The 25,348-nt window shown below is 52.4% G+C and overlaps 1 protein-coding gene across 1 annotated transcript in view; it reads right to left on the bottom strand.

The window, feature by feature from the left end:
* The window catches only part of CNNM1 (cyclin and CBS domain divalent metal cation transport mediator 1), a 71,338-nt gene that overhangs the window by 22,531 nt on the left and 23,459 nt on the right, over nt 1-25,348 (bottom strand). The window contains exons 2-6 of the mRNA XM_073354668.2: nt 12,699-12,842; nt 11,768-11,908; nt 11,049-11,218; nt 8,867-8,966; nt 8,255-8,302 (exon numbers count right to left, since the gene is read on the bottom strand). Of these exons, the coding sequence (XP_073210769.1) occupies nt 8,255-8,302; nt 8,867-8,966; nt 11,049-11,218; nt 11,768-11,908; nt 12,699-12,842 (603 nt within the window). The remainder of the gene's footprint in view (nt 1-8,254; nt 8,303-8,866; nt 8,967-11,048; nt 11,219-11,767; nt 11,909-12,698; nt 12,843-25,348) is intronic.

Below are 25,348 nucleotides of genomic sequence, written 5' to 3'. Positions count from 1 at the left end.
CGGGTCGTCTTGCTGAGAGGCCCCACGATGTCCATGGCCACCTTCTGGAAAGGCTCCTCTATGATGGGCAAAGGTCTCAAAGCCGCTTTCCCCTTGTCCCGGGCCTTCCCCACCCTCTGACAGGGGTCACAGGATCGGCAATACTGCCGGACCGTGGTAAAGACCCCGGGCCAGTAAAAGTTCTGTAGCAACCTCTGCCGGGTGCGCCGGATTCCCTGGTGCCCTGCGAGGGGGATGTCATGGGCCAGGTGCAGGAGCCTGCGGCGATACTTCTGGGGGACCACCAGCTGCCTCCTGATCCCACAGGACTCTACTTCCCTTGTGGGAGCCCATTCTCGGTACAGGAACCCCTTCTCCCACAGGAACCTCTCCTGGCAGCCTCTCCTCATGGTCCGTACCACCCTGAGGTCGGCCAGGTCCCTGAGCTTCCGCAAGGAGGGGTCTTTCCTCAACTCGGCCTGGAACTCAGCAGCTGGGGCAGGGACGGGGCCCGGTTCCCTCTCGCTGGCCAGGTCTGAGGCCTCCGCCTCTCTGAGCCGTGCCCCTCGGCCCTCCCTCCCCACCAGGGTAGGGTCCTGCGCCTCCGGTGTGATACCCTCCCCGAGGTCAGGGCGCAGTGCCCCTCGCCGGCTCTGGCTACGCGTCACAACCAGGGCGGCCTGGGGCTTGCTTGGCCAGTCCTCTAGGTCTCCCCCCATCAAAACTTCAGTGGGCAAATGGTGGTGTACCCCCACATCCTTGGGGCCCTCCTTGGCCCCCCATTTCAGGTGTACCCTTGCCACAGGCACCTTAAATGGGGTCCCGCCCACCCCTGTCAGGGTCAGATAGGTGTTGGGCACCACCCGATCTGGGGCCACCACCTCGGGCCGGGCCAGCGTCACCTCCGCGCCCGTATCCCAGTATCCATTGACCTTCCTCCCATCCACCTCCAGGGGAACAAGGCACTCTCTCCGGAGGGACAGCCCCGCGCCCACCCTGTAAACTGAGCACCCTGAGTCCAGAGCCCCCAGCCCTCTGGTGGAGCTGGCCTGGGGTACTCTTCCCTCCGGGGCAGGTGGTAAACTGGTAGGCCCCCTTTCCTGGGTCGTCTGCCCCTCGTCCAGCTGGGTCCCTACCCAGTTAACCCTGGGTAGGTTGGGTCTGCTCAGTCTGTCCCTGAGCCCGGGGCACTGGGACCGTACGTGGCCTCTCTGGCCACAGTGATAGCAGCTCAGGTCACGTTGGTCCCCTCGAGCAGGTCGGAGGGGCCCGACGCCAGGCGTTCCCCTTGGGAGGGGGTTCTCCCTATTTCCCCGCTGGGAGGCCCCCTGGTGACTCTCTCTCTGCATCGGGGGGGGCCTGTTCTTTTGGGGCTCCTCCCGGCTACCCCCTGACCGACTGTTCACAAACTCGTCGGCCAGCTGCCCTGCGTGCTGGGGGTTCTCGAGCTTTTTGTCCACTAACCACAGCCTCAGGTCGGACGGGCACTGTTCATACAGCTGCTCCAGTACGATTAGGTCCAGCAGGTCCTCTTTAGCTCGGGCCCCAGCTGTCCACTTGCGGGCATACCCCTGCATCCGGTTGGCCAGTTGTAGGTAGGTGACCTCAGGCGTTTTACGCTGACTCCGGAACCTTCTCCGGTACATCTCGGGGGTCAGCCCAAACTCCCGGAGCAGGGCCTGCTTGAACAGTTCATAGTCCCCTGCCTCCGGCCCTGTCATTCGGCTGTACACCTCCACGGCTTTGGGGTCCAGTAAGGGGGTGAGAAACTGGAGCCTGTCTGCAGGGTCAACCCTGTGCAGCTCACAGGCATTCTCAAAGGCCGTCAGGAAGCTATCCATGTCCTCCCCCTCCTTCCGCTGGGCCAGGAAGCACTTATCAAAGCTCCTTGCAGTCTTGGGTCCCCCCGCACTCACCGCAGCCGGGGCCCCACTGCTCCTCAGCCTGGCCAGCTCCAGTTCATGCTGCCTTTGTTTCTCCTTCTCCTGACGTTCCCTCTCCTTCTCCTCCTGCTCATGTTGACGTTGTTTCTCCTTCTCCTCCTGCTCATGTTGACGTTGTTTCTCCTTCTCCTCCTGCTCATGTTGACGTTGTTTCTCCTTCTCCTCCTGCTCATGTTGACGTTGTTTCTCCTCATGTTGACGTTGTTTTTCATGATCCTCCAGCTCCCTCATTTTCATCTCCCTCTCCCATTCCAGCCGCCTCCGCTCCAGGGATGGGGAGCTCCGCTGGGAGGATCCCCTGCTGGGTGCCGGGGTCAGGGTGCCCTCGGTATTCGCTGGGCTTCCCCCAACCCCTCCCCCGGACATAGGTAGGAAGGGTCTCGGGATGTCCTCAGCAGCAGTCTGACCCCTCCCGGCCCGGTCAGGCCCCAGGGCCCACGCTGCGTCCCCCGGGCAGCTTCCCTCAGGGACAGGGATCGGGTCATCCAAGCGATCCCTCTCCTCCAGCTGGGCAATCAGCTGTTCCTTGGTGGACCTCCCGATGCGCAGCCCCCTCTGCCTGCACAGCTCCACCAGGTCGCTCTTCAGGCGTTTAGCGTACATCTCCCTGCTGGCCACTCGCAGGCCGGGCAGCTTCCCACGGTTTCCAGGAAAAGCCCCTCGTGTGCCCGTCCTTCTTGAGGTCACCGACTCTTTGCCAGGGTCGAGCTGCAGACTCCTCCGCCCCTGGGACCGCTCGCTGCAATCCCCTGGGGGACCCTGTTACTGCAAAAGTCTTTCTCTCTGGTCACACATTCCCAGGGGTTAACCGCCCCCCGAAACCGTCTCTCTCTGAATCTTCAGCACGCCTGGTCCCCGTCAATTCCCCTTCGTTTTACTGCTCCCCAGTCACTTACTGCAGGAAGCGCCGTTCACGGGGTGCAGTACATCCCACCGCTGCCACCAGTTGTCACGGAGTGTGGGGGAGTCCAGGCCCTGCACCCCTCTTCCTGGGATCCACTGAGACTCTCAGCCAGCCAGTAAAACAGAAGGTTTATTGGACAACAGGAACAGTCCCAAACCGAGCTTGTGGGTACAACCAGGACCCCTCAATCACGTCCTTCTGGGGGAGCAGGGAGCTTAGACCCCAGCCCTGGGGTTCCCTGTGTTCCTCCACCCAGCCCAAAACTGAAAACTAAACCCACCCAGCAGGTTCCCTGCTGCAGCCTCTGTTCACATTCCTGGGCGGAGGTGTCACCTCCCCCTCCCCCTCCTGGCTCAGGTGACAGGCTCTCAGGTCTCCCCTCCCCAGGGCACATTCCCAGGTCAACACTCCCCCCTCCCTGCTGAGTCACATCGTCACAATTCATCCAGCCCATACTTCCTTAACTTGCTGACAAGAATACTGTGGGAGACCGTGTCAAAAGCTTTCCTAAAGTCAAGAAACAATACATCCACTGCTTTCCCTTCATCCACAGAACCAGTAATCTCATCATAAAAGGCGATTAGATGAGTCAGGCATGACCTTCCCTTGGTGAATCAATGCTGGCTGTTCCTGATCACTTTCCTCTCATGCAAGTGCTTCAGGATTGATTCTTTGAGGACCTGCTCCATGATTTTTCCAGGGACTGAAGTGAGGCTGACTGGCCTGTAGTTCCCAGGATCCTCCTTCTTCCCTTTTTTAAAGATTGGCACTACATTAGCCTTTTCCCAGTCATCCGTGACTTCCCCGGTTCGCCACAAGTTTTCAAAGATAATGGCCAATGGCTCTGCAATCACAGCCGCCAATTCCTTCAGCACTCTCGGATGCAACTCGTCCGGCCCCATGGACTTGTGCACGTCCAGCTTTTCTAAATAGTCCCTAACCACCTCTATCTCCACAGAGGGCTGGCCATCTCTTCCCCATTTTGTGATGCCCAGCGCAGCAGTCTGGGAGCTGACCTTGTTCGTGAAAACAGAGGCAAAAAAAGCATTGAGTACATTAGCTTTTTCCACATCCTCTGTCACTAGGTTGCCTCCCTCATTCAGGCAGGGGCCCACACATTCCTTGGCTTTCTTCTTGTTGCCAACATACCTGAAGAAACCCTTTTTGTTACTCTTGACATCTCTGGCTAGCTGCAGCTCCAGGTGCGATTTGGCCCTCCTGATTTCATTCCTACATGCCCGAGCAATATTTTTATACTCTTCCCTGGTCATATGTCCAACCTTCCACTTCTTGTAAGCTTCTTTTTTATGTTTAAGATCCGCTAGGATTTCACTATTAAGCCAAGCTGGTCGCCTGCCATATTTACTATTCTTTCGACTCATCGGGATGGTTTGTCCCTGTAACCTCAACAGGGATTCCACACATCGAGTGGATGTTTTCAGAGAACTATCCACAATGACTCCAAGATCATAGAATCATAGAATATCAGGGTTGGAAGGGACCCCAGAAGGTCATCTAGTCCAACCCCCTGCTCAAAGCAGGACCAATTCCCAGTTAAATCATCCCAGCCAGGGCTTTGTCAAGCCTGACCTTAAAAACCTCTAAGGAAGGAGATTCTACCACCTCCCTAGGTAACGCATTCCAGTGTTTCACCACCCTCTTAGTGAAAAAGTTTTTCCTAATATCCAATCTAAACCTCCCCCAAGAGGTCTTTTTTCCCCCAAGATCTCTTTCTTGAGTGGTAACGGCTAACTTAGACCCCCATTATTTTATATGTATAGTTGTAATTATGCTTTCCAATGTGCATTACTTTGCATTTATCAACATTAAATTTCATCTGCCATTTTGTTGCCCAGTCACCCAGTTCTGAGAGATCCTTTTGTAGCTCTTTGCAGACTGCCTGGGTCTTAACTCTCTTTAGTAATTTTGTATCATCTGCAAATCTTGCCACCTCTCTGTTTACCCCTTTTTCCAGATCATTTCTGTCTCTAATGCCTCTTGCTCATCTCTGGTGTGCTATAACAAAGGTTACATGGTTGCATAGTAGTGATATAACAAAGGTTTAATCATTAATCAGTAAATGTTACTTTTTAAATTTCCAATAGTAACAATAAGATCACATGTGTGTTTCACTGGATTACTCTTGAAGGGGGGGGAGGGGGAAGGTAAAACAATGAATGATCAAAATAAATATTCTGTGGGTGAAATTCAAGGCCTGGCCAACACCTATGTCCCCCCTCATAAGACCTACAGTTGTGGATGTGAGTAGTATGTCAGTGGAATTTCATGCCCTTTTGATGAAATTTCACCGTGTGGTCACATGAGAATAAATGTCTCATTGCACAAGGTCAGGTTCATATTCATGGGAAAAGGGAAATACTGGAGTCAATAAATGGCCATCATGCATATATAGCTGAATCATGCACAGCCCCTGAGAGGGGCACCAGGTGGCGCTAAGAGCACACACATGATTGAGGGTGCACACCTGGGAGGAGGGGGTGTCTGTCGAAGTTGGAAGGGCAGTCAGGTGGATTGAGGTGCCTTAGGAATAATTCTCATGATTCTCCCCTCCCTGCGGGTTTTGCAGCCCAAACATGGCAGCCGCGGCCCCCATCGCTGCCAACACACGCATGGAGTTGTGCATCCCACTCATGGGAGTGCGTGTGCCTAAGTGCTTGCAGGCCTGGAGCTTTAAGTTAATGCTGGAGAGCCACAAAGTGAGAGTAACCTGTTCATTTCATCGCCCAAGTGGAATGTGGCGCAGAAAGCCGTGAGAGGGGGGAGAATGCCTGATGATCATCCAAGGAGAGGATTTAAATCATCAACACAAGCCTCACTGCTTTTTAAATTAAAGTCAGAGTATCCAGTAAGAAATACCTGATCCTAACAAACTCCCAACAGTCTGGCCTCCCTGGGAATAGTTCACCACTTCCCCCCATGAGCGCTCTCCCTTCCCCCCCCATCTGCCCCTCCCCAATGGGGCCGGGTACGAATCTGGGCTTCGATCCCACAATTGGGCCTATGTAGGCAGATCTCCATGGGCCCCACTGGGCTCGGCCCAGGCAGAGGGCTTTAGTTGTTGGAACAGGATTCAGAATCGGGGGCTCAGATTATAAAATCAGCAGGACGGGGGCATCACAGTACACAGCAAAGGAGCTGGATGGGGAGTAATGATTAATAATAGGAACACGCCAATTAGATGCTGAAAGTTCTCCTGGGCTACACTTAAAACTGCTCTCCCTTCCCCGAGAGCTGGTAGCCAGGCTGACAGAAGAATCCTTCCCTCGACCTAATGCTGTCTACACTGGGCATTAGGCCAGCACAGCTGCATCTCTTAGGGGTGTGGACTTTTCACACTCCTGAGAGACGGAGCCGTGAGGACGTAACTTCCCAGTGTAGGCCAGTGCGAAGCCAGAACTGGTCAGTAGCTGTAGGCAGCGAAGGTGGGGGAAGGTTCTAGGTTTTTCTCACTTGACTGCATGCACACGTTCGCCTGAGCAGCTGCTAGGTAAATTGAACCACCTGTGCCATTTCAGACTGGCCTTTGTTCACACGCGAGCCCACATCTGTGTGGGACCCACATTCGGTACAGCCTCAAGGTGGTGAACTGAGACCTAAATGGATCATACAAAACCTCACTGTCGTCACTGCCATTTTCTCCCTTCTGTTTGTTTGCCTTGTCCCCCTGCTGCACTGTGTCTTAGTCTGTTTGGGCAGTGCCCTGCAGCTGTACGGAGCCCCTCCAAAGCTGATAGGGCTCTGTGCTGGGGCCGGGTCTACCCGTTCCATTCCAGCTGCACGACTGAAGCCTTGGACGGTAAGTTCTCTGGGGCTGAGACGGTCTTGGTGCTTCTGCAGCACAGATAATAACAACAACATGGCCGGCTGCACCTGCTCAATAAGGTCCTGCCCCAGCTGCTATAGTAGCCAATGGCAAAGCTCCAGGATCGGGGCCCGAGGCATTTCCAAATGTTCAAAACTAAGCCCAGGGCAGGGCAGGAACAGCTCTTTAAAGTGTGAAAAACAGCTCCTCCCTCCAGCCAGAGAGCTTGGCAAAAGGGATTTAAAACTTGCCCGAAAAGGCCCCGCCTGGGCTGAGCAGGGGAGATTTCTGCCCAAAGGCGGCACAAAATGCCTGCACGCTTGGTACTCTAGCATCATTCCCACAGTGCCCCTGTGGATGGCCAGAGACAGGCCCAATCCTGCAGGCGCTAAGGCAGGTGTGTGCCGAGGCCTGGGGCCCTCATGTGGAACTAGGGCAATAGAGCTGTGCACATTTTTTCATTTAAACTACATTTGGGGGGGACAAAAAATGGCTTTTTGACAAAAATGAAAATTTTCCACAAAAGCTTTAGCTCCGGTAGAATTTCTCCAGTTCTTTGACAACACTCACAAAACATTTTTTGATAAACATTTCTGGTTTTGGTAAAAGTTTTGGGGTTTGAAAAACAGAAAATTGTTACCAGGAACTTTTAAAAAAAACAAATGGTCAGGTTTTCTTTTGTGTAAAACAATAAACGTTCATATGACATTTGTGTAAAAACACTTTAAAAATCCTGCAGTAAATAATTATTTCCCAACCTGACCTAATAGCCATACGCCATGCCCGGTGCGTTAGGAGCTGTACACAACTCTGGCCTTGGGCCCTTGCTCATCTAACAGTTCCCTTATCCCACCAATGCTCACTCGGGCCTGGCTCATTGTGTAGACTGGGGTGTCACCCATTTTACATTAAAATTGTTTTTTTCTAATGCTCAAAACTGGGTTAATTGGGGGGGTGGGGGATACAACGTCTCATTCCACTCTGAGAAAGGGTGAGAGGAAACCGCTGGGGTTGCACGTGCGCTTTCTCTGCTATTTTGAACATATGTCTCAAATTTTTCTAACCTTTTCCTTGATTTTAAGGCCCCCTGTCCGATTTACCCCAGCCTGCTCTCCCCATCCCCTGAAGCTCTGGGCCCAGGCTCACTTCCAGTTCACTTTCTTTAGGAAAAGCTAGGCTTGAAATACTGGAAATTCCCACCTTCGATTTTTCCAGTAGAAAAGGAGCTAAAGTGAGCGAGGGGCTGGGCCACAGCAGAGGTGGAGCAGCTCAGAAGAGTGGCTTTTCCTCCACTAGCCAGCTCGCTGCTTCCCAGCCCCAGCCGCCTCTGCTCTTCTTCCGCAGTTTGGGCCCCCTCCTGGTCCTGGGGTGAGGGATTGGCTTGGTTTGGTGTGTGGTGACGAGGCTCTGGCCAAGCAGAACATGGCTCTGCCCAGTGTGTGTGCCAAGCCAGACTCTGCTAGCAGATGGCTCACGCCAGCCTGGCCACTGCACTGGTTGGGAGCGAGCCCGGGGGTTTGCTGCTCGCCCGCTGTGGGGACGCTGCTCTGGCCGTACACACAAGCACCGCGTGGTGGCAGAGGGGCGGGTGTGGCAGGTACCTACGCAGGAAGGAGGATCCGGCCAGGCTGCTCACTTTCTGCACATCGTTATCTGAAATCACAGGTGGGAAAGAGTGAATTGCACAGGAGCCAATCCCACGCCACCCCAGGGAGGAGAGACGTTCCCCTGGGAACAGGGGTGGGAGAGGCCGTGCCTGCTGCCAATCACCTGAGTAGCGCTCCCTTTGCCTGAGGGCTTCCCCCCACACCCGGGCATGGCCTGCCTCTGCTCACTGGAAGGGGCTTGCCTGCTGCACAGCTCCTGCACCCCGCACCTGCCTCCATGCAGAGCTGGCCCTGTGCAGGCCCGGGGGCTGTCTCACTGCGCGGCCGCGAGGTCGGCATGCACATGGCCAGCTCCCACCCCCCCTGCTCTTCCCAGCCCGCGAGGGAAGTCCCGACCAGAGGCCGAGGCCTGTGCTTGGCTGCGGGGCCAAGTGAGAGACTCCTCACGTTGCCTAAAACCCCACTGAACTGGGACAGCACCCTGCCCCCCTGGCCCCGACCACTGCTGCCCCAGGCCCTGTCTGCTGTCTGGGGCCAGGGCTGGGTTACTCTCTGCAGCCTGTTCTCCAGCGGCCCCTCCAGGCTGAGGACTGGCCAGCGCTGGCTTTACCTGAGCAGACGACAGCCGTGATGGCTGGGACGCCATAGTAGGTGAACGCTCCGTTCTCAAACCGCAGCCCTTCCTTGCCAATCTCCACTTCCACTTTGCCCTGCAAGGAGGTAACAGTGCTCAGTGTCACCCCCACTTCGCCCCCTGCCCCCCCACCCCTCGCAGGGCTGGGTGGGTCCTGTAGGCAGAGGGGGGTCAGAGCACAGCTTAGAAACAACAAAGGCCAAAAATGTCCTCAAGGCTGCAACTGGTTCTGTGTCCACAGCATAAACCCAGGTCAGTTCTGATGGGCATGGGGGCTGTGCGTGTGGGGAGCCCGGTCCAGGAGTGACGGGGTGGGGGGCTGCAGCCCACGGTTAAGGAACCTGTGGGGAGCTGGGTGTGTGTGGTGGGGGGAACCCAGGCCTGGAGTGACGGGGTCGGGGTGGGGGCTGCAAGTCAGGACTGCGGGAGCTGGGTGTTTGTGAGGGGGGAGCACAGGCCTGGAGTGTCGGGGGGCTGTGGGTCAGGACTGGGGGACCGGTGGGGAGCTGGGTGTGTGTGGGCAGCCCAGGCCTGGAGTGACGGGGGGCTGTGGGTCAGGACTGGGGGACCGGTGGGGAGCTGGGTGTGTGTGGGGAGTCCAGGCCTGGAGTGTCGGGGGGCTGTGGGTCAGGACTGGGGGACCGGTGGGGAGCTGGGTGTGTGTGGGGAGTTCAGGCCTGGAGTGACGGGGGCTGTGGGTCAGGACTGGGGGACCGGTGGGGAGCTGGGTGTGTGTGAGGGGGCAGCCCAGGCCTGGAGTGACGGGGGCTGTGGGTCAGGACTGGGGGACCGGTGGGGAGCTGGGTGTGTGTGGGGAGTCCAGGCCTGGAGTGACGGGGGCTGTGGGTCAGGACTGGGGGACCTGTGGGGAGCTGGGTGTGTGTGGGGAGCACAGGCCTGGAGTGACGGGGGCTGTGGGTCAGGACTGGGGGACCGGTGGGGAGCTGGGTGTGTGTGGGGAGCACAGGCCTGGAGTGACGGGGGCTGTGGGTCAGGACTGGGGGACCGGTGGGGAGCTGGGTGTGTGTGGGGAGTCCAGGCCTGGAGTGTCGGGGGGCTGTGGGTCAGGACTGGGGGACCGGTGGGGAGCTGGGTGTGTGTGGGGAGTCCAGGCCTGGAGTGTCGGGGGGCTGTGGGTCAGGACTGGGGGACCGGTGGGGAGCTGGGTGTGTGTGGGGAGTTCAGGCCTGGAGTGACGGGGGCTGTGGGTCAGGACTGGGGGACCGGTGGGGAGCTGGGTGTGTGTGAGGGGGCAGCCCAGGCCTGGAGTGTCGGGGGCTGTGGGTCAGGACTGGGGGACCGGTGGGGAGCTGGGTGTGTGTGGGGAGTCCAGGCCTGGAGTGACGGGGGCTGTGGGTCAGGACTGGGGGACCGGTGGGGAGCTGGGTGTGTGTGGGGAGTCCAGGCCTGGAGTGACGGGGGGCTGTGAGTCAGGATTGAGGGACCTGTGGGGAGCTGGGTGTGTGTGGGGAGTCCAGGCCTGGAGTGTCGGGGGGCTGTGGGTCAGGACTGGGGGACCGGTGGGGAGCTGGGTGTGTGTGGGCAGCCCAGGCCTGGAGTGACGGGCGGCTGTGAGTCAGGATTGAGGGGCGCTGGCAGAGCTGTTTGTTAGGGAGAATGTGGGGAAGCTTCCTCAGCGTTTGCCTGCAGGGAGCCTGGCTGAAGGGCAATAACTCCATTAGACACTCAGGATCAGTGAGGTTCCCTGAATTTTTAGCCCCTGGGCTCTTTCTAGCTGCGGGGCAGCACGGTCACTTGGGGAATGAGAAACATCCCCCAGATCATTACCGCTGAGCAAGGAGAGCTCACCTCGAAGCACTTTGTAACCTCGAAGCACTTTGCCAGATTCACTTCTTCATACTCCCCCCCCATCTGCGAGCTGGGGAACTCGCAGGCCCATTTCACAGACAGAGGAACCAAGGCCTGGAGGTTAAACACCACGGGGCAAGCCTGTCAGAGCTGGCAATGAGCACGTACGAGGTAGCTCCTAGACCCGTGCCCTCACTGGAGTCACCACCTCGGACCCACCCTGGGAGGAAAACCCAAGGCTCTTTCCTTTGAACGACCAGGTCTGAGCCACTGAGGAACGGCCCCAGGGGCTCACCTGGTGCTGCCTGACGTGGGGAAGGGGCCTGCGGGGGCCAGTGCCCGGACTCACCTGCAGGATGAGGACGAAGTAGTCCACTGGCCGGTTGCACTGGTAGAGACAGTGCTCCGTGGCCCGCTTGTTTTTATGGTCGTACTTCAGCTCCTGGATGACGCTGGGGCGTTTGAGGAGCCTCAGCAGGATCTTCTCCGAGAGGCAGGGAGATTTGAAGGGTTCGATTTCTAGGGGGGAAGAGAGGAGATGGACTCCACCTATCCCAAGGCCCTTTACGCGTGGGAGAGCCCAGCAGGGCAGGGCTGTGCAGGCCCCCCCCCGTGTGTGCTCGCTCCGCCCAGTCAGGAGACGCTGGCCGGGATGCTGGCGTCCCCCCTGACGCTGCTGGCAAAGTGCTCGGGGATCGTAACTTCACCCAGGCAGAGGACCAGGGACAGGAGAGAGGGGGGCCTTGGTTTGGCATCTCACTCAGGTGATGGGGCCTTCCACAGCACAGTATCCCCCCATGGTGCTCTGGGCCAGGACTGGGAGCCAGATCCAAACCCCCTGAGCTGGGGAGTCTGTGGCCCCCATGGGTTCAAGTCCCCAGGAAGGAGGTGAAAGGGGAACCCCCTCCTTGGGGGGGAAGGAAGTGGATGAAATCCAAGAGACAGCAGAGCACAAGACCCTGGCGGTGGAGAGCTGGTAATGCTGTGGGGAGGGTCCTGGGAGCCCCCAGGCGCTTGTGCTCGGGGGTGTTGGGCATCTGTCCACGAAGCACAAAGGGGAGCTGGTACCTGATGCCATGAAGCGGTGCACGGCCAGCAGCAGCTGAGGGGAGATCTTCACCTTCATCTCACTGTCTGAGAGCCTGAAGATGGAGAAGTCGTGTGGCTTCCTGCCTTGGTGCAGCGCCCTCTCCTTCTTTCGGTTGTCTGCTGCAGGGGTGGAGAGCGGCAAGGTTACGTGCCTTGGACAATACTGCTAAAGGTCAGCTCGGAACACAACTGAACCTCAAATGACACTGGCCTAGCTGACACCTGAGACATTTACACTGTGCTCATCCGCACGGTGTCTGCCCAGCTGAGATCGGAGCCTCCAGACCCACAGGGGCCAGCCGGAAGATCTAGACCTGTTTGGTCCCCTCCAGTCCGTCCCCGCTGCCCAGCTGCCAGGGCCGGATTGTTCCCTTCAGGCTGTTGTCTCGTGCCTTGGCCAGTCCAGTTCTAAAAGAGCCAAGCAATGGAGCTCCCACCCCGCCCTGAGGAGACAGTTCCCCAGCCAGATCCACCCCCGTCTCGAGAACTTCCCTCGATACCTGCAAGTCTGTGCAGTGAAAGCACCGGGCCGAGTCTGTCAGCACTTACATCGCTCCCTTCTCGTGCAGCCGAGGGACCACGCCAGGCAGAGGGGCCAGTGACATGCAGTGTGACTGCGCCTTATACACAGCGTCTGCAGGTGAGGTGCAAGAATCACAGAGCGCAAGGATGGGTCTCAGGCTGTGCTGGTTGTTCTCCTGACAAGTGCTCTGTGTTGTAGAGGACATGCAGGGCCCACTGGGGAGTGGCGGCACAGGACGGATACACTCCCCTCCTCAGGAAATTAATTCCTGGCTGCTCAGGCTGACTGTGTTTATCTGGGCAAGCTGAGCAAGCTGTCTGTCTAATCTAGCTAGCTCAGCCCCTATCCTGGTTCCCCTCATCACAGTATCTGGTCTGTGACACTGACTGTAAAGGTCTGTTTCATCCAGGATCTCGGACTTGATGATCTCTTCAATGACATCCTCCAGCGTGATGATCCCCATCACCTCATAGAACGGGTCTCCTTCCCCTTCGTTGTTCACTCGCTGTACGATGGCCAGGTGCGATTTACCTGTCGAAAGGGAACAGAACAGGAACGGAATCCCCCAGCCGCTGGGAGGGGCTTCTGGCCTGCATCTGTCTCCACCCAGGGAGACTCCCTAGGCTGAGGGACCGAAATGTCCCTTCCTAGGCCCGCGTTCTCTCTGCCAGATGGGCTCCTCAGGAGATCCCCGGGCAGGGAGCACAGCTCCACAGCAGCGGCAGGCTGCTCCGGGCTAGAACGCGAGGTGAGCTCTTGCCAGCAGGCTGTGAGGTGATACCTCCAACCTGCTGCACGAGGGTTGCAGAAAGGCAGCAGGAGAGCACAGCACTGTCATAGCTGGCTGATCTGGGCTGGTACAGAAACTGACCCAGAGCTCCCCACACTCTGAGCACCAGCCTGGAGCTGGATGGGAGGCGTGGCTTGGAGTGGACCTTGGAAGCGGGACAAATAACAAAGAAGAACTGTGGCAGTGTCCTGCCTTGGAGCCCTCATCTAAGAAAACTGCAGGAGGCAGAGGATGAGGAAGAGGGATAAAGCACCCAGTCAAACGGGACACGATTCACACAGAACATGCCGAGCGTCAGACTCCCCCGGCCCCTGCACTGAGCCCCCACTGCCAGTGGGCTGACTTCTTGCAGGAGTTGTGGGAGTCTCTTTCTCGCTCCTACTCTGGGTAATTTGCTCTGACTTTAGGGCCCAAGTTTTCAAAAGAAGCTGCTTTGTCTGAGTGCCCCACTTGAGATACTGGGCATGGATTTTCAGAGATGCTGAGCGCCCACCGGCAGCTGCTGCACGTGCTCTGTGCCTCTGAGTAACCAGCCCCTCTGTGGCACCCACTGGGTTCCCAGGGGTGAACGCACTTGCACTCGGTTGCTTAGTGCTCACTCAGGGGCACACTCAGGGGCCCCTCTGGTTACAGGCAGGTGCAGTGATGATCCATGCCACACAGGATATGGGGATAACGAGGGGACCCCACTCTCTCACCGCGATGTCTGACTGCCACTTGGATTTGCTTTATACCTGTGACCGATTGTGCCAACCCTTGCCCAGCTGGGAGGGGTTAAATCCCTTCATGGGGTGTGAGAAGGCAGAGGCATTAGCCAGGCCTGAGGGAAAGGCCTTCGGCGGAGGCTGTGCCTCCCCTGGGTTGGTGGTCAAGCTGCCCTAAAGCCGGTGGTCAGGCTGCCCTGAAGCTGGGGGTTCTGTGCTTGCTTGGGCTGCAATGTCAAGGGGATCGGTTCACCTTCCTTCTTCCCAGAGCCTTTGAGTTAAGCTGCCATGGAAAGAACAGGCCAGGCAGCTACAAGGAGAAGCCGCATCTGGCCTGAAGGAGAAAGGTGCCTGTTTAAGGTACCCGGGAGCCCTTCCCTCCCCCTGCTTTCAGTGGGCGAATGAGACCCTCCTGCAGGGCCCTTCTCTACTGTTGGCCAGATGGCAGGAATCTGCTGATGCTGCTGAACAGTGGTGAGGATGAAGGGGGCCTGGGCCCCGATCCTGATCCTGGCTGGGAGCACAGCCCTCTTGGATGGGGAGTGGGTTAGGTCACCCCACAGTGATCCACTGGCAAACTGAAGCCTTAGGCTTGACTGAACCTGGTTCACTGGGAAAAGCTGAATATCATGAGCACCCGTGGATAGGTGCAAGCTGGGCCAGCGCTGGGCATGGACAGAGCCCACGTAACTCACTAGCGTGCTGCGGGAGTGTGGTCAGTTCTCCTCTAGGCATATGGGGACTCTAATGTGCTCAGCCTTGAGAATTACCAGGCTGCCCAGCCCTGCTCCACCCGTAACCCTCTTACCCCTCTTGCCCCCGGACCACACATCTCTGCTGTGTGCACAAGACAACAACACAAGCAAACAACAAAGCACTTACGAGGGGGAACGGGCTCCCCTGCACCCCAGCAGAAAGCAACGCAGTATTACCTGGCTGGGGGAAAGGTTGCACAGCACAGGCTGAACGGCAGAGCCGAGTATTTTGAAAATGTCCCTATTATGCAGCATTCTGAGCCAGCTGGGGATGGCTGGCACCCCATCCGACTGCACCCGCTAAGTCCCTTGCGCCCTACAGCCACCTCCTTATCTCCCTAATAAGAAGGGAGGGGAAAGGAACAGCCAGGATCCACGCTTCCTGGGGATGAAATCTAGACAGTTTTGTTAAGCCTTTGTGCTTCTTTTACTGCTTTTTCCTCAAACGGGTGGGGCACGAGGGCTGGGTCTGATGCTGTGCTGGGATCTGCGTAGGAAGCCCCAGTGCCCTCCTGGAGGAGATCTGGGTTCAGTGACATTCAGCTGCTGCCGAAGCAGAGGAATGATAGAATATTCACTCTCAATGAAGTAGGAGCCTGGGACAGACTGTCTAGAGTGGGGACTGAGCATTGACAACTCCCCTCCCCAATATTCACTGAGCGGGGAAACCCGCCAGCTCCAAACCAAAGGAAAGAGATATGGAGAGCATCACAGGAACTGCCAGGCTAGGTGGGACCTGAGGTCCATCCAGTCCAGCTCCTGTCTCTGAGAGTGGCCAGAACCAGATGCCCTAGATGAAGGTGCAAGAAACTTCACATTAGGCAGATTTGGGATAATTTCCCCTCTCCCCGCACCGCATTAGCTCGCCTCCTGAGGCCTAAGAGTTAAGGGATCGGCTTAAGCCCTGGTGTACAAGACGTAATATCCCTTTCCAAAGTGGGTTAGTATTAACTGCTATAACTCTGATTATTCTTATTATCCATATAAATGTACAATCTCATTTTTAATCTTGCTAAGTTTGTGACCTCAATGACTTAGGTGGCAGTAAGTTCCTTGGACTAATTACACATTATGTGAAAAAGTATTTCCTTTTATCAGTTTGAATTTGCTTTCTGTTAATTACATTGACTGTGCCCTTTTTCTTGTATTATCAGACACACAGAATCTATCTTCTCTATAACACTCTTTTTATTTTATGAACTTTTGTGAAGTCCCCGTTTATTCATCTCCTTTCTAAGAGTTTTCCGAGGGCCCTAATAACTTTTGTTGCCTTTCTCTGAATCCCCTCTAATTTTTCAGTATATGTTTTCAGATGAGTGACCGGTCCTGCACACAGTATCCAGCTGAGGCTGCACCAATAATTAAAAGGCATTATAGTATTGTCTGTGTTATTCCCCATCCCATTCCTTATGCACCATAGCATCTCATTAGCTTTTCTGCTTGCACCTATGCAGAGCTCTCCATTGTGTTGTCTGCAGTGACATCCTGGCCCCTTTCCTGAACGGACACAGCTAATTTAGAACCCTGTAAGGTGTAGAAGTAGTTTAAATTTTTCTCTCCAATAAATGCATTACTTGCATTTATCAGTGCTGAACTTCATTTGCCTCTGTGTTTTCCCTTTTCCTTAACTTGCTCAGGTCCCTCTGAAGTTCCTCATAATTTTGTCTGGATTTGACCGACCTGAGTAACTTTGTGTCATCTGGAGATGCTGCTACCTTGCTGCTCATCCCCTTATTTAGATAATTAATAAATATATTAAACAATACAATATGGAACCCTGATGCCCCTGTAGGCATATTCCAATATTTGTGATTCTGTTCATAAGAAATTGTAAACCTGCAATATTGATTTATAATATTTATTAAATCTGCATTTATAATTCTTCTATTTGACATAACTGTAAATCTGCAATATTGATTTACAATTCTGTATTAAAGCTTGCAAACCGTACCTTGCAAACCGCTCAATTGGCTTTGCTTTCTCTAAATTGATACTTTCTCTCACTTGTTATTAAGATGGACGCTTGTAAAACCAAACTGCTCATATTGACTCTGAATTGATACTTTCTCACTTGTTATTAAGATTGACGCTTGTAAAACTAAAGTGCTCAATTTGACTCTGCTTTCTCTGTATTGGCGCTTTCCATTGATTGTAATGGAGATTGACATGCTTTTTAACTAACTTCACTTTATGTTCAATTGGCTCTACTTTGCAAACAGATACTTTGTAATGGAGATTGACATGTTTGTTTGTAACACCCATGAAGAACCGCGAATTGGGGCACTCATAGAAATGTCACATAGAGACTCCCACCTTCTATAGTTTGGATCAGGAATGTCAAGAGACAGGGAGTCTCAAATAAAATAACAATACTCGGTGAAATGAGAAATGTGTTTTTTTATTAAAGTAAGGAATGTATGTGAATGAATGGTGGGTTTTGAATAAACAGGGAAGTGCCAGCCTAGGAATTTAACATTGATTGGCCGAAGAAGACGCCAGGTGGAGACAACCAGAGAACCCCACCGGAGGGCAAACTGGGATCCACCCGACCAATTCAAAGGATGAAGAAAGCTGATGAGCACCTGACAGCCGTCCTGGAGCAGTCATGACTAACAATATGACAAAGCAAATTCCACGGACTGGCATAGGAAGAAATTCCTATAAAAATGGACACTAAGGACTGAGAACTTTGAGTCTCCAGTTCTGCCACTACCCTTCAGGAGCATCGGATGCGCATCTGACATGGACTCGGCTCCACTCTCGTGTACAGGTTACCTGGCCAGTACCCTGTCACGAGCAACCTCTAGGCTGGTAACTATAAACCCCTATGCAGAACTGGTATGAATGAATATATATATATATATAAGTAAGGAATAAGTAACGATAGGACAGTGTGAGTTTTATATTTCTTTATTATATTTACAATAAATGTGGCATTTTGCCTTTTCCCTTTAATAAGATCCTGCTGGTTTTTATTTTATTGGTATAACACCCCCTCTATTCACTTTTTGCCATGGTGAAAAGAGACCATTTACTTCTACGCTTTTTTTGTTTGCTGTCTCCTGGCCAGTTTCTGAACCAGGACAATACAACCCTAACACCCCATGGGGACTTAGCTTCTTGGCTTCCCTGCTGTGCAGCACCTTGTTGAAGGCCTTTTGAAAGTCCAGGTACGTTATGTCAGGTGGTTCTCCCTTACCCGCAACTCTACTGACCTGATCAGAGAATTGTAACAGCTTCATGAGAGGCAGTTCCCCTTGGCAGAAACTGTACTGTCAGGCCCTGTTGTAGCATGATCTTTTAGGTGTTTAATTATTCTGGTTTTAATGATTGGTTCAGTTAGTTTGCCAGCTACAACTCTAAGGATTAGGAGTCTGCAACTCCTTGGATTGGCCCTAGAGCCTTTTTTTAAATACAGGTTCAACATTAGCTACCCTCTGAGCCCCTGGAACAGGGGCCGATTTTAGTTAGCAGTTTAGCCACTTCATACTTTGGCTCCTTCAGAACCCTTGGCTGGACCATTTTGGCCTGGGGACCTACTACTTTTTCAAGGACCTCTCTTCTTCTGACATCTCAGCCTCTGCAAGAACCTCATCTTCCTTATTAAAAAACGGCAGGCTGGGGATGGAATTTCCCCTGTGATGAAGACTCCTGCAAAGAAATCATTCCATCTCCCAGTAATGTCTTTGCCTTCCTTTGGATTAAGTTTAGAAGTGTGTGCAACAAGAGTGATGTAGTGGTGGGAGTCTGCTATAGACCACCAGACCAGGGGGATGAGGTAGATGAGGCTTTCTTCCGGCAGCTCACGGAAGCTACTAGATCGCATGTCCCGATTCTCATGGGTGACTTTAATTTTCCTGATATCTGCTGGGAGAGCAATACAGCGGTGCATAGACAATCCAGGAAGTTTTTGGAAAGCGTAGGGGACAATTTCCTGGCGCAAGTGCTAGAGGAGCCAACTAGGGGGGGCGCTTTTCTTGACCTGCTGCTCACAAACCGGGTAGAATTAGTGGGGGAAGCAAAAGTGGATGGGAATCTGGGAGGCAGTGACCATGAGTTGGTTGAGTTCAGGATCCTGATGCAGGGAAGAAAGGTAAGCAGCAGGATACAGACCCTGGACTTCAGGAAAGCAGACTTCGACTCCCTCAGGGAACGGATGGCCAGGATCCCCTGGGGGACTAACTTGAAGGGGAAAGGAGTCCAGGAGAGCTGGCTGTATTTCAAGGAATCCCTGTTGAGGTTACAGGGACAAACCATCCCGATGAGTCGAAAGAATAGTAAATATGGCAGGCGACCAGCTTGGCTTAATGGTGAAATCCTAGCGGATCTTAAACATAGAAAAGAAGCTTACAAGAAGTGGAAGGTTGGACATATGACCAGGGAAGAGTATAAAAATATTGCTCGGGCATGTAGGAATGAAATCAGGAGGGCCAAATCGCACCTGGAGCTGCAGCTAGCCAGAGATGTCAAGATTAACAAGAAGGGTTTTTTCAGGTATGTTGGCAACAAGAAGAAAGCCAAGGAATGTGTGGGCCCCTTACTGAATGAGGGAGGCAACCTAGTGACAGAGGATGTGGAAAAAGCTAATGTACTCAATGCTTTTTTTGCCTCTGTTTTCACGAACAAGGTCAGCTCCCAGACTGCTGCGCTGGGCATCACAAAATGGGGAAGAGATGGCCAGCCCTCTGTGGAGATAGAGGCGGTTAGGGACTATTTAGAAAAGCTGGACGTGCACAAGTCCATGGGGCCGGACGAGTTGCATCCGAGAGTGCTGAAGGAATTGGCGGCTGTGATTGCAGAGCCATTGGCCATTATCTTTGAAAACTCGTGGCGAACGGGGGAAGTCACGGATGACTGGAAAAAGGCTAATGTAGTGCCAATCTTTAAAAAAGGGAAGAAGGAGGATCCTGGGAACTACAGGCCAGTCAGCCTCACCTCAGTCCCTGGAAAAATCATGGAGCAGGTCCTCAAAGAATCAATCCTGAAGCACTTGCATGAGAGGAAAGTGATCAGGAACAGCCAGCATTGATTCACCAAGGGAAGGTCATGCCTGACTCATCTAATCGCCTTTTATGATGAGATTACTGGTTCTGTGGATGAAGGGAAAGCAGTGGATGTATTGTTTCTTGACTTTAGCAAAGCTTTTGACACGGTCTCCCACAGTATTCTTGTCAGCAAGTTAAGGAAGTATAGGCTGGATGAATGCACTATAAGGTGGGTAGAAAGCTGGCTAGATTGTCGGGCTCAACGGGTAGTGATCAATGGCTCCATGTCTAGTTGGCAGCCGGTGTCAAGTGGAGTGCCCCAAGGGTCGGTCCTGGGGCCGGTTTTGTTCAATATCTTCATAAATGATCTGGAGGATGGTGTGGATTGCACTCTCAGCAAATTTGCGGATGATACTAAACTGGGAGGAGTGGTAGATACGCTGGAGGGGAGGGATAGGATACAGAAGGACCTAGACAAATTGGAGGATTGGGCCAAAAGAAATCTGATGAGGTTCAATAAGGATAAGTGCAGGGTCCTGCACTTAGGATGGAAGAATCCAATGCACCGCTACAGACTAGGGACCGAATGGCTAGGCAGCAGTTCTGCAGAAAAGGACCTAGGGGTGATAGTGGACGAGAAGCTGGATACGAGTCAGCAGTGTGCCCTTGTTGCCAAGAAGGCCAATGGCATTTTGGGATGTATAAGTAGGGGCATAGCGAGCAGATCGAGGGACGTGATCGTTCCCCTCTATTCAACATTGGTGAGGCCTCATCTGGAGTACTGTGTCCAGTTTTGGGCCCCACACTACAAGAAGGATGTGGATAAATTGGAGAGAGTCCAGCGAAGGGCAACAAAAATGATTAGGGGTCTAGAACACATGACTTATGAGGAGACGCTGAGGGAACTGGGACGGTTTAGTCTGCAGAAGAGAAGAATGAGGGGGGATTTGATAGCTGCTTTCAACTACCTGAAAGGGGGTTCCAAAGAGGATGGCTCTAGACTGTTCTCAATGGTAGCAGATGACAGAATGAGGAGTAATGGTCTCAAGTTGCAGTGGGGGAGGTTTAGATTGGATATTAGGAAAAACTTTTTCACTAGGAGGGTGGTGAAACACTGGAATGCGTTACCTAGGGAGGTGGTAGAATCTCCTTCCTTAGAGGTTTTTAAGGTCAGGCTTGACAAAGCCCTGGCTGGGATGATTTAACTGGGAATTGGTCCTGCTTCGAGCAGGGGGTTGGACTAGATGACCTTCAGGGGTCCCTTCCAACCCTGAGATTCTATGATTCCTTAATTGCTCCATTTAGCCCCAATGATCCAGCAGCTGCGCTGATTCTTTTGTAGGCTTCCTGCTTCTGATATGTTTGAAACATTTATTTAGCTCCTTGCTGTCTGAAAGCCACCTTGGCCTCCCTAATTTCCCTCTGGCACACTGCCCACTGTAATTTATGCTCCTGTTTCATAGCTTTACTTGGGTTCACTTCCAAATGTAGAAGGATTTGTTTGGCATCAGTAGCCTCTTGAACCTGCCATTTAATTCTACTGGTTTACTCTTTGATTTCCTGGTTCACTTTTTGTTCAGTTGCACACATGCCTTCTGAGATGACTGGTTTTTGGTTTTTTAATAGCATCCAAGCCACAGCTAAGGATTTTACTTTATTTTTAACTTTAGTGCCTTTTTTGACTGTCCTTTTTGTTTTATTAAAATCTCCCTTTCTAAAGTTCCGAGTCACTGTGTCACTTTTTGGTTTCCTCCCTCCCCCTTGCATGTTGGATCCATCTCTGCTGTGGTCACTGTTACTTAGTGACTGGACTACTGTTAATCCTTGAATTAACTCCAGTGTATTACTTAAGACTAAGTCAAGAACAGCCTCTCCTCTCCAGAGAGACATGGCCTCCAGGAGAGTTGCAACTAGTTCCCCCAAAAGCCTTGCTGGTGTGAAACTTTGGAGCGCAGTTTTCTTAAGCACAGTCTGGTAACTGATTCTGTCTGTTATTGCATAACCTTCCTCACTCCTTGGCTTTGCCCATGAGGCCAGTCTTGTTACTCCAATTCCTCTCCCACTCTCTGTGCTCTCGTCCATCCTGCCCCATGCAAGGAATGGACCTACCTGAGTTAATACTCCAGGCCCCCTCTCCCATCATTCAAATGTCTCATTTAGACCCACTTCTGTCATGCTGCCTACAAGCAATTAGCCAGTAACAACCAGTAGGTGTGAGGGGCATTTACAGTGAGCGTGTGTACCTGCTCATCTATGGCGTTCCTCTCCCCTAGCCCTCAGCCACTCCTTCGCTTTCAGGCTGTGTTCTCATCAGGGCAGGGACCGTTCTCCTAGATACGTGGAAAGCAGCTAGCACACCGTTACCCTAACAATAATGGGCCTGCTGGAGAACTTGTAAAGTAACCCCATCCTTTGATCCAAGGCTATTAAACCTTCCAGCTGAAGTTTAATATTGCCAATTTCACCTAGAAGAGCAGGGGAAATTTCCATAATGAAAAACCCCTCCCTCTCATCCCAAAGGTGTCTTGCAAGACGTTAGAGGGCAGAGTCACAGCCTCCCGCTCCTACAGGACTCGGAAAGTTCACATCACAGCAAGCAGCACCGCTGCTCTTACGAAGTTTAAGGCACGCTTTAGAAAAATTAATTGATCAAATTTGCCTGTTTAACAGTCCTCGGGCGTTTAAAAATGTTGTCAGCTCTTTGGCTCAGAGGCTCTTTCCCTTTGTCACACATAAGGCCAAGCGTAGCGTCTGTTGAATGAGTAATAACACAGCACAGAAAAAATGAATCCGAGCTGGCTACCTCAAACCAGCAGCTATGTGTCATCAGGAATAAATCCTAGCAAAATCCTGCTTTCAAAAACGTCATGTTTGCCAAGACCTACTTCCAGACACGCGGGGCCATCTGGTCTCATACAAGTCTTTGGGTGAGAAAATGTTATTTCTTTTGGCCAAAAGCTGGTTGTTAATGACATGCGCACTCAGCCAAAAACCACCAAGCCCTTACAAAGAGCACTAGGGGCGACTTAACAGCAGTTGGGACTAACACTGAGACTTTTCTTCTCTTGGCCAAGTACCTACTTTTATGCTGTGAATTATTCTAGAGCAGCCCCAGATTTCCGACTCCACGTTCAAACAGCAGCAAACCAGCTTACTTAAAAATAACCCAATCATGCTACTTTGGGAAGAGATCATACGGCCTGTTGTAATTGGGATACAGCTGGAACGGCTGTTTGAATATTCAAGAATTGGAATTAAAGTCCTTTCTTTTAACAGAAAATAAACACTTGTAGCCACACTACAAACCACCTCGCTTTAGGAAGATTATCAGCATGGGGAGGAGGTGGCCAGCCCTCTGTGGAGATAGAGGTGGTTAGGGACTATTTAGAAAAGCTGGACGTGCACAAGTCCATGGGGCCGGACGAGTTGCATCCGAGAGTGCTGAAGGAATTGGCGGCTGTGATTGCAGAGCCATTGGCCATTATCTTTGAAAACTCATGGCAATCGGGGGAAGTCCCGGGCGACTGGAAAAAGGCTAATGTAGTGCCCATCTTTAAAAAAGGGAAGAAGGAGGATCCTGGGAACTACAGGCCAGTCAGCCTCACCTCAGTCTCCGGAAAAATCATGGAGTAGGTCCACAAGGAATCAATCCTGAAGCACTTACACAAGAGGAAAGTGATCAGGAACAGTCAGCATGGATTCACCAAGGGAAGGTCATGCCTGACTAATCTAATCGCCTTCTATGATGAGATTACCGGTTCTGTGGATGAAGGGAAAGCAGTGGATGTATTGTTTCTTGACTTTAGCAAAGCTTTTGACACGGTCTCCCACAGTATTCTTGTCAGCAAGTTAAAGAAGTATGGGCTGGATGAATGCATTATAAGGTGGGTAGAAAGTTGGCTAGATTGTCGGGCTCAACGGGTAGTGATCAATGGCTCCATGTCTGGATGGCAGCCGGTATCAAGTGGAGTGCCCCAAGGGTCGGTCTTGGGGCTGGTTTTGTTCGATATCTTCATAAATGATCTGGAGGATGGTGTGGATTGCACTCTCAGCAAATTTGCGGATGATACGGTGGCAGGTAGGGATAGGATACAGAGGGACCTAGACAAATTGGAGGATTGGGCCAAAAGAAATCTGATGAGGTTCAACAAGGATAAGTGCAGGGTCCTGAACTTAGGACAGAAGAATCCAATGCACCGCTACAGACTAGGGTCCGAATGGCTAGGCAGCAGTTCTGCGGAAAAGGAGCTAGGGGTGACAGTGGACAAAAAGCTGGATATGAGTCAACAGTGTGCCCTTGTTGCCAGAAGGCCAATGGCATTTTGGGACGTATATGTAGGGGCACTGCCAGCAGATCGAGGGACGTGATCGTCCCCCTCTATTCGACATTGGTGAGGCCTCATCTGGAGTACTCTGTCCAGTTTTTGGCCCCACACTACAAGAAGGATGTGGAAAAATTGGAGAGAGTCCAGCAAACGGCAACAAAAATGATTAGGGGTCTGGAACACATGAGTTATGAGGAGAGGCTGAGGGAACTGGGATTGTTTAGTCTGCAGAAGAAAAGAATGAGGGGGGATTTGATAGCTGCTTTCAACTACCTGAGAGGTGGTTCCAAAGAGGATGGTTCTAGACTATTCTCAGTGGTAGATGATGACAGGACAAGGAGTAATGGTCTCAAGTTGCAGTGGTGGAGGTTTAGGTTGGATATTAGGAAAAACTTTTTCACTAGGAGGGTGGTGAAACACTGGAATGCATTACTTAGGGAGGTGGTAGAATCTCCTTCCTTAGAAGTTTTTAAGGTCAGGCTTGACAAAGCCCTGGCTAGGATGATTTAATTGGGGATTGGTCCTGCTTTGAGCAGGGGGTTGGACTAGATGACCTCCTGAGGTCCCTTTCACCCCTGATATTATATGATTCTATGATCAGATTTCCATACTAACGCCCATGTCACAAACAGAGCAGGTGCCTAAGGTGGTAGGAATGGAAAATCATCTCACTGAACAAGCGGCTTCTCCAGGCCTCTGCAGAACGTGTTGGTGATCTTAGTCCATTCCCCACCACAACACACTCCCTAATACCGATATCTCATCCAGAGAAGAGGAGATTCCAGAAAACTTGGGCTCCTGATGCTGCTGCTCCCACTGCAACCCTCTTCCCCCAAAAGTACTGACACTTCTCGGCTCTCTCCCTAGAAGGATGTGAGACAGCAATGGTATGCAAAATCCTGGCCCCAACTAACTCTTCCCAGTACAGGCTGCCTTCTTGCAGGCAGCTTGTTCCCAGCATGCTTTTGTCTTTGTTTTTTGGTGCAACAGCCTCATCATACAAGGCTATGACCGCCATTTTCTTCATGCATTTTTAGCTAAGGTTTTTTAAAATATATATTCTTTCACTCAGTCCAGTATCCGTCAGGAAACACAGCCAGCCTTGTGTGTGTGTACTATTCCATTTTTCTGACATTCTCACTAGTCCTTACAGGGAAAAATCTTTGATTTCACTCAATTTTTTGTAAAGAAACTTTCTTTCCGTAGCATATTGTGTACAATGCCATAGACCACGATCAGGTTTCTTTGGTTTTCCACACATTACACAGCCCACCTTGGTCTTTTTAATCAGTTTAACTTACATTTAACACTTTAAAGATGACTACTTCACTTTTTCTAACATGACTGTGGAGTATAGTATTATCTTTGGGTTTTGAGCATACATCATAGAACTTTCATCCTTTTGTTTCCTTAGTCTGTAGTTCTGACCATTCCTGCACAAGCTCCTTCGTGACCAAACTTTTAAATTCTTGTCTACT

The sequence above is a fragment of the Lepidochelys kempii genome, chromosome 7, assembly GCF_965140285.1.
Source record: "Lepidochelys kempii isolate rLepKem1 chromosome 7, rLepKem1.hap1, whole genome shotgun sequence".
In the NCBI taxonomy this organism is placed as follows: Eukaryota; Metazoa; Chordata; order Testudines; family Cheloniidae; genus Lepidochelys; species Lepidochelys kempii.
The sequence above is the reverse complement of the archived record's forward strand: the minus strand, read 5'-3'. Positions and strand labels throughout refer to the sequence as shown.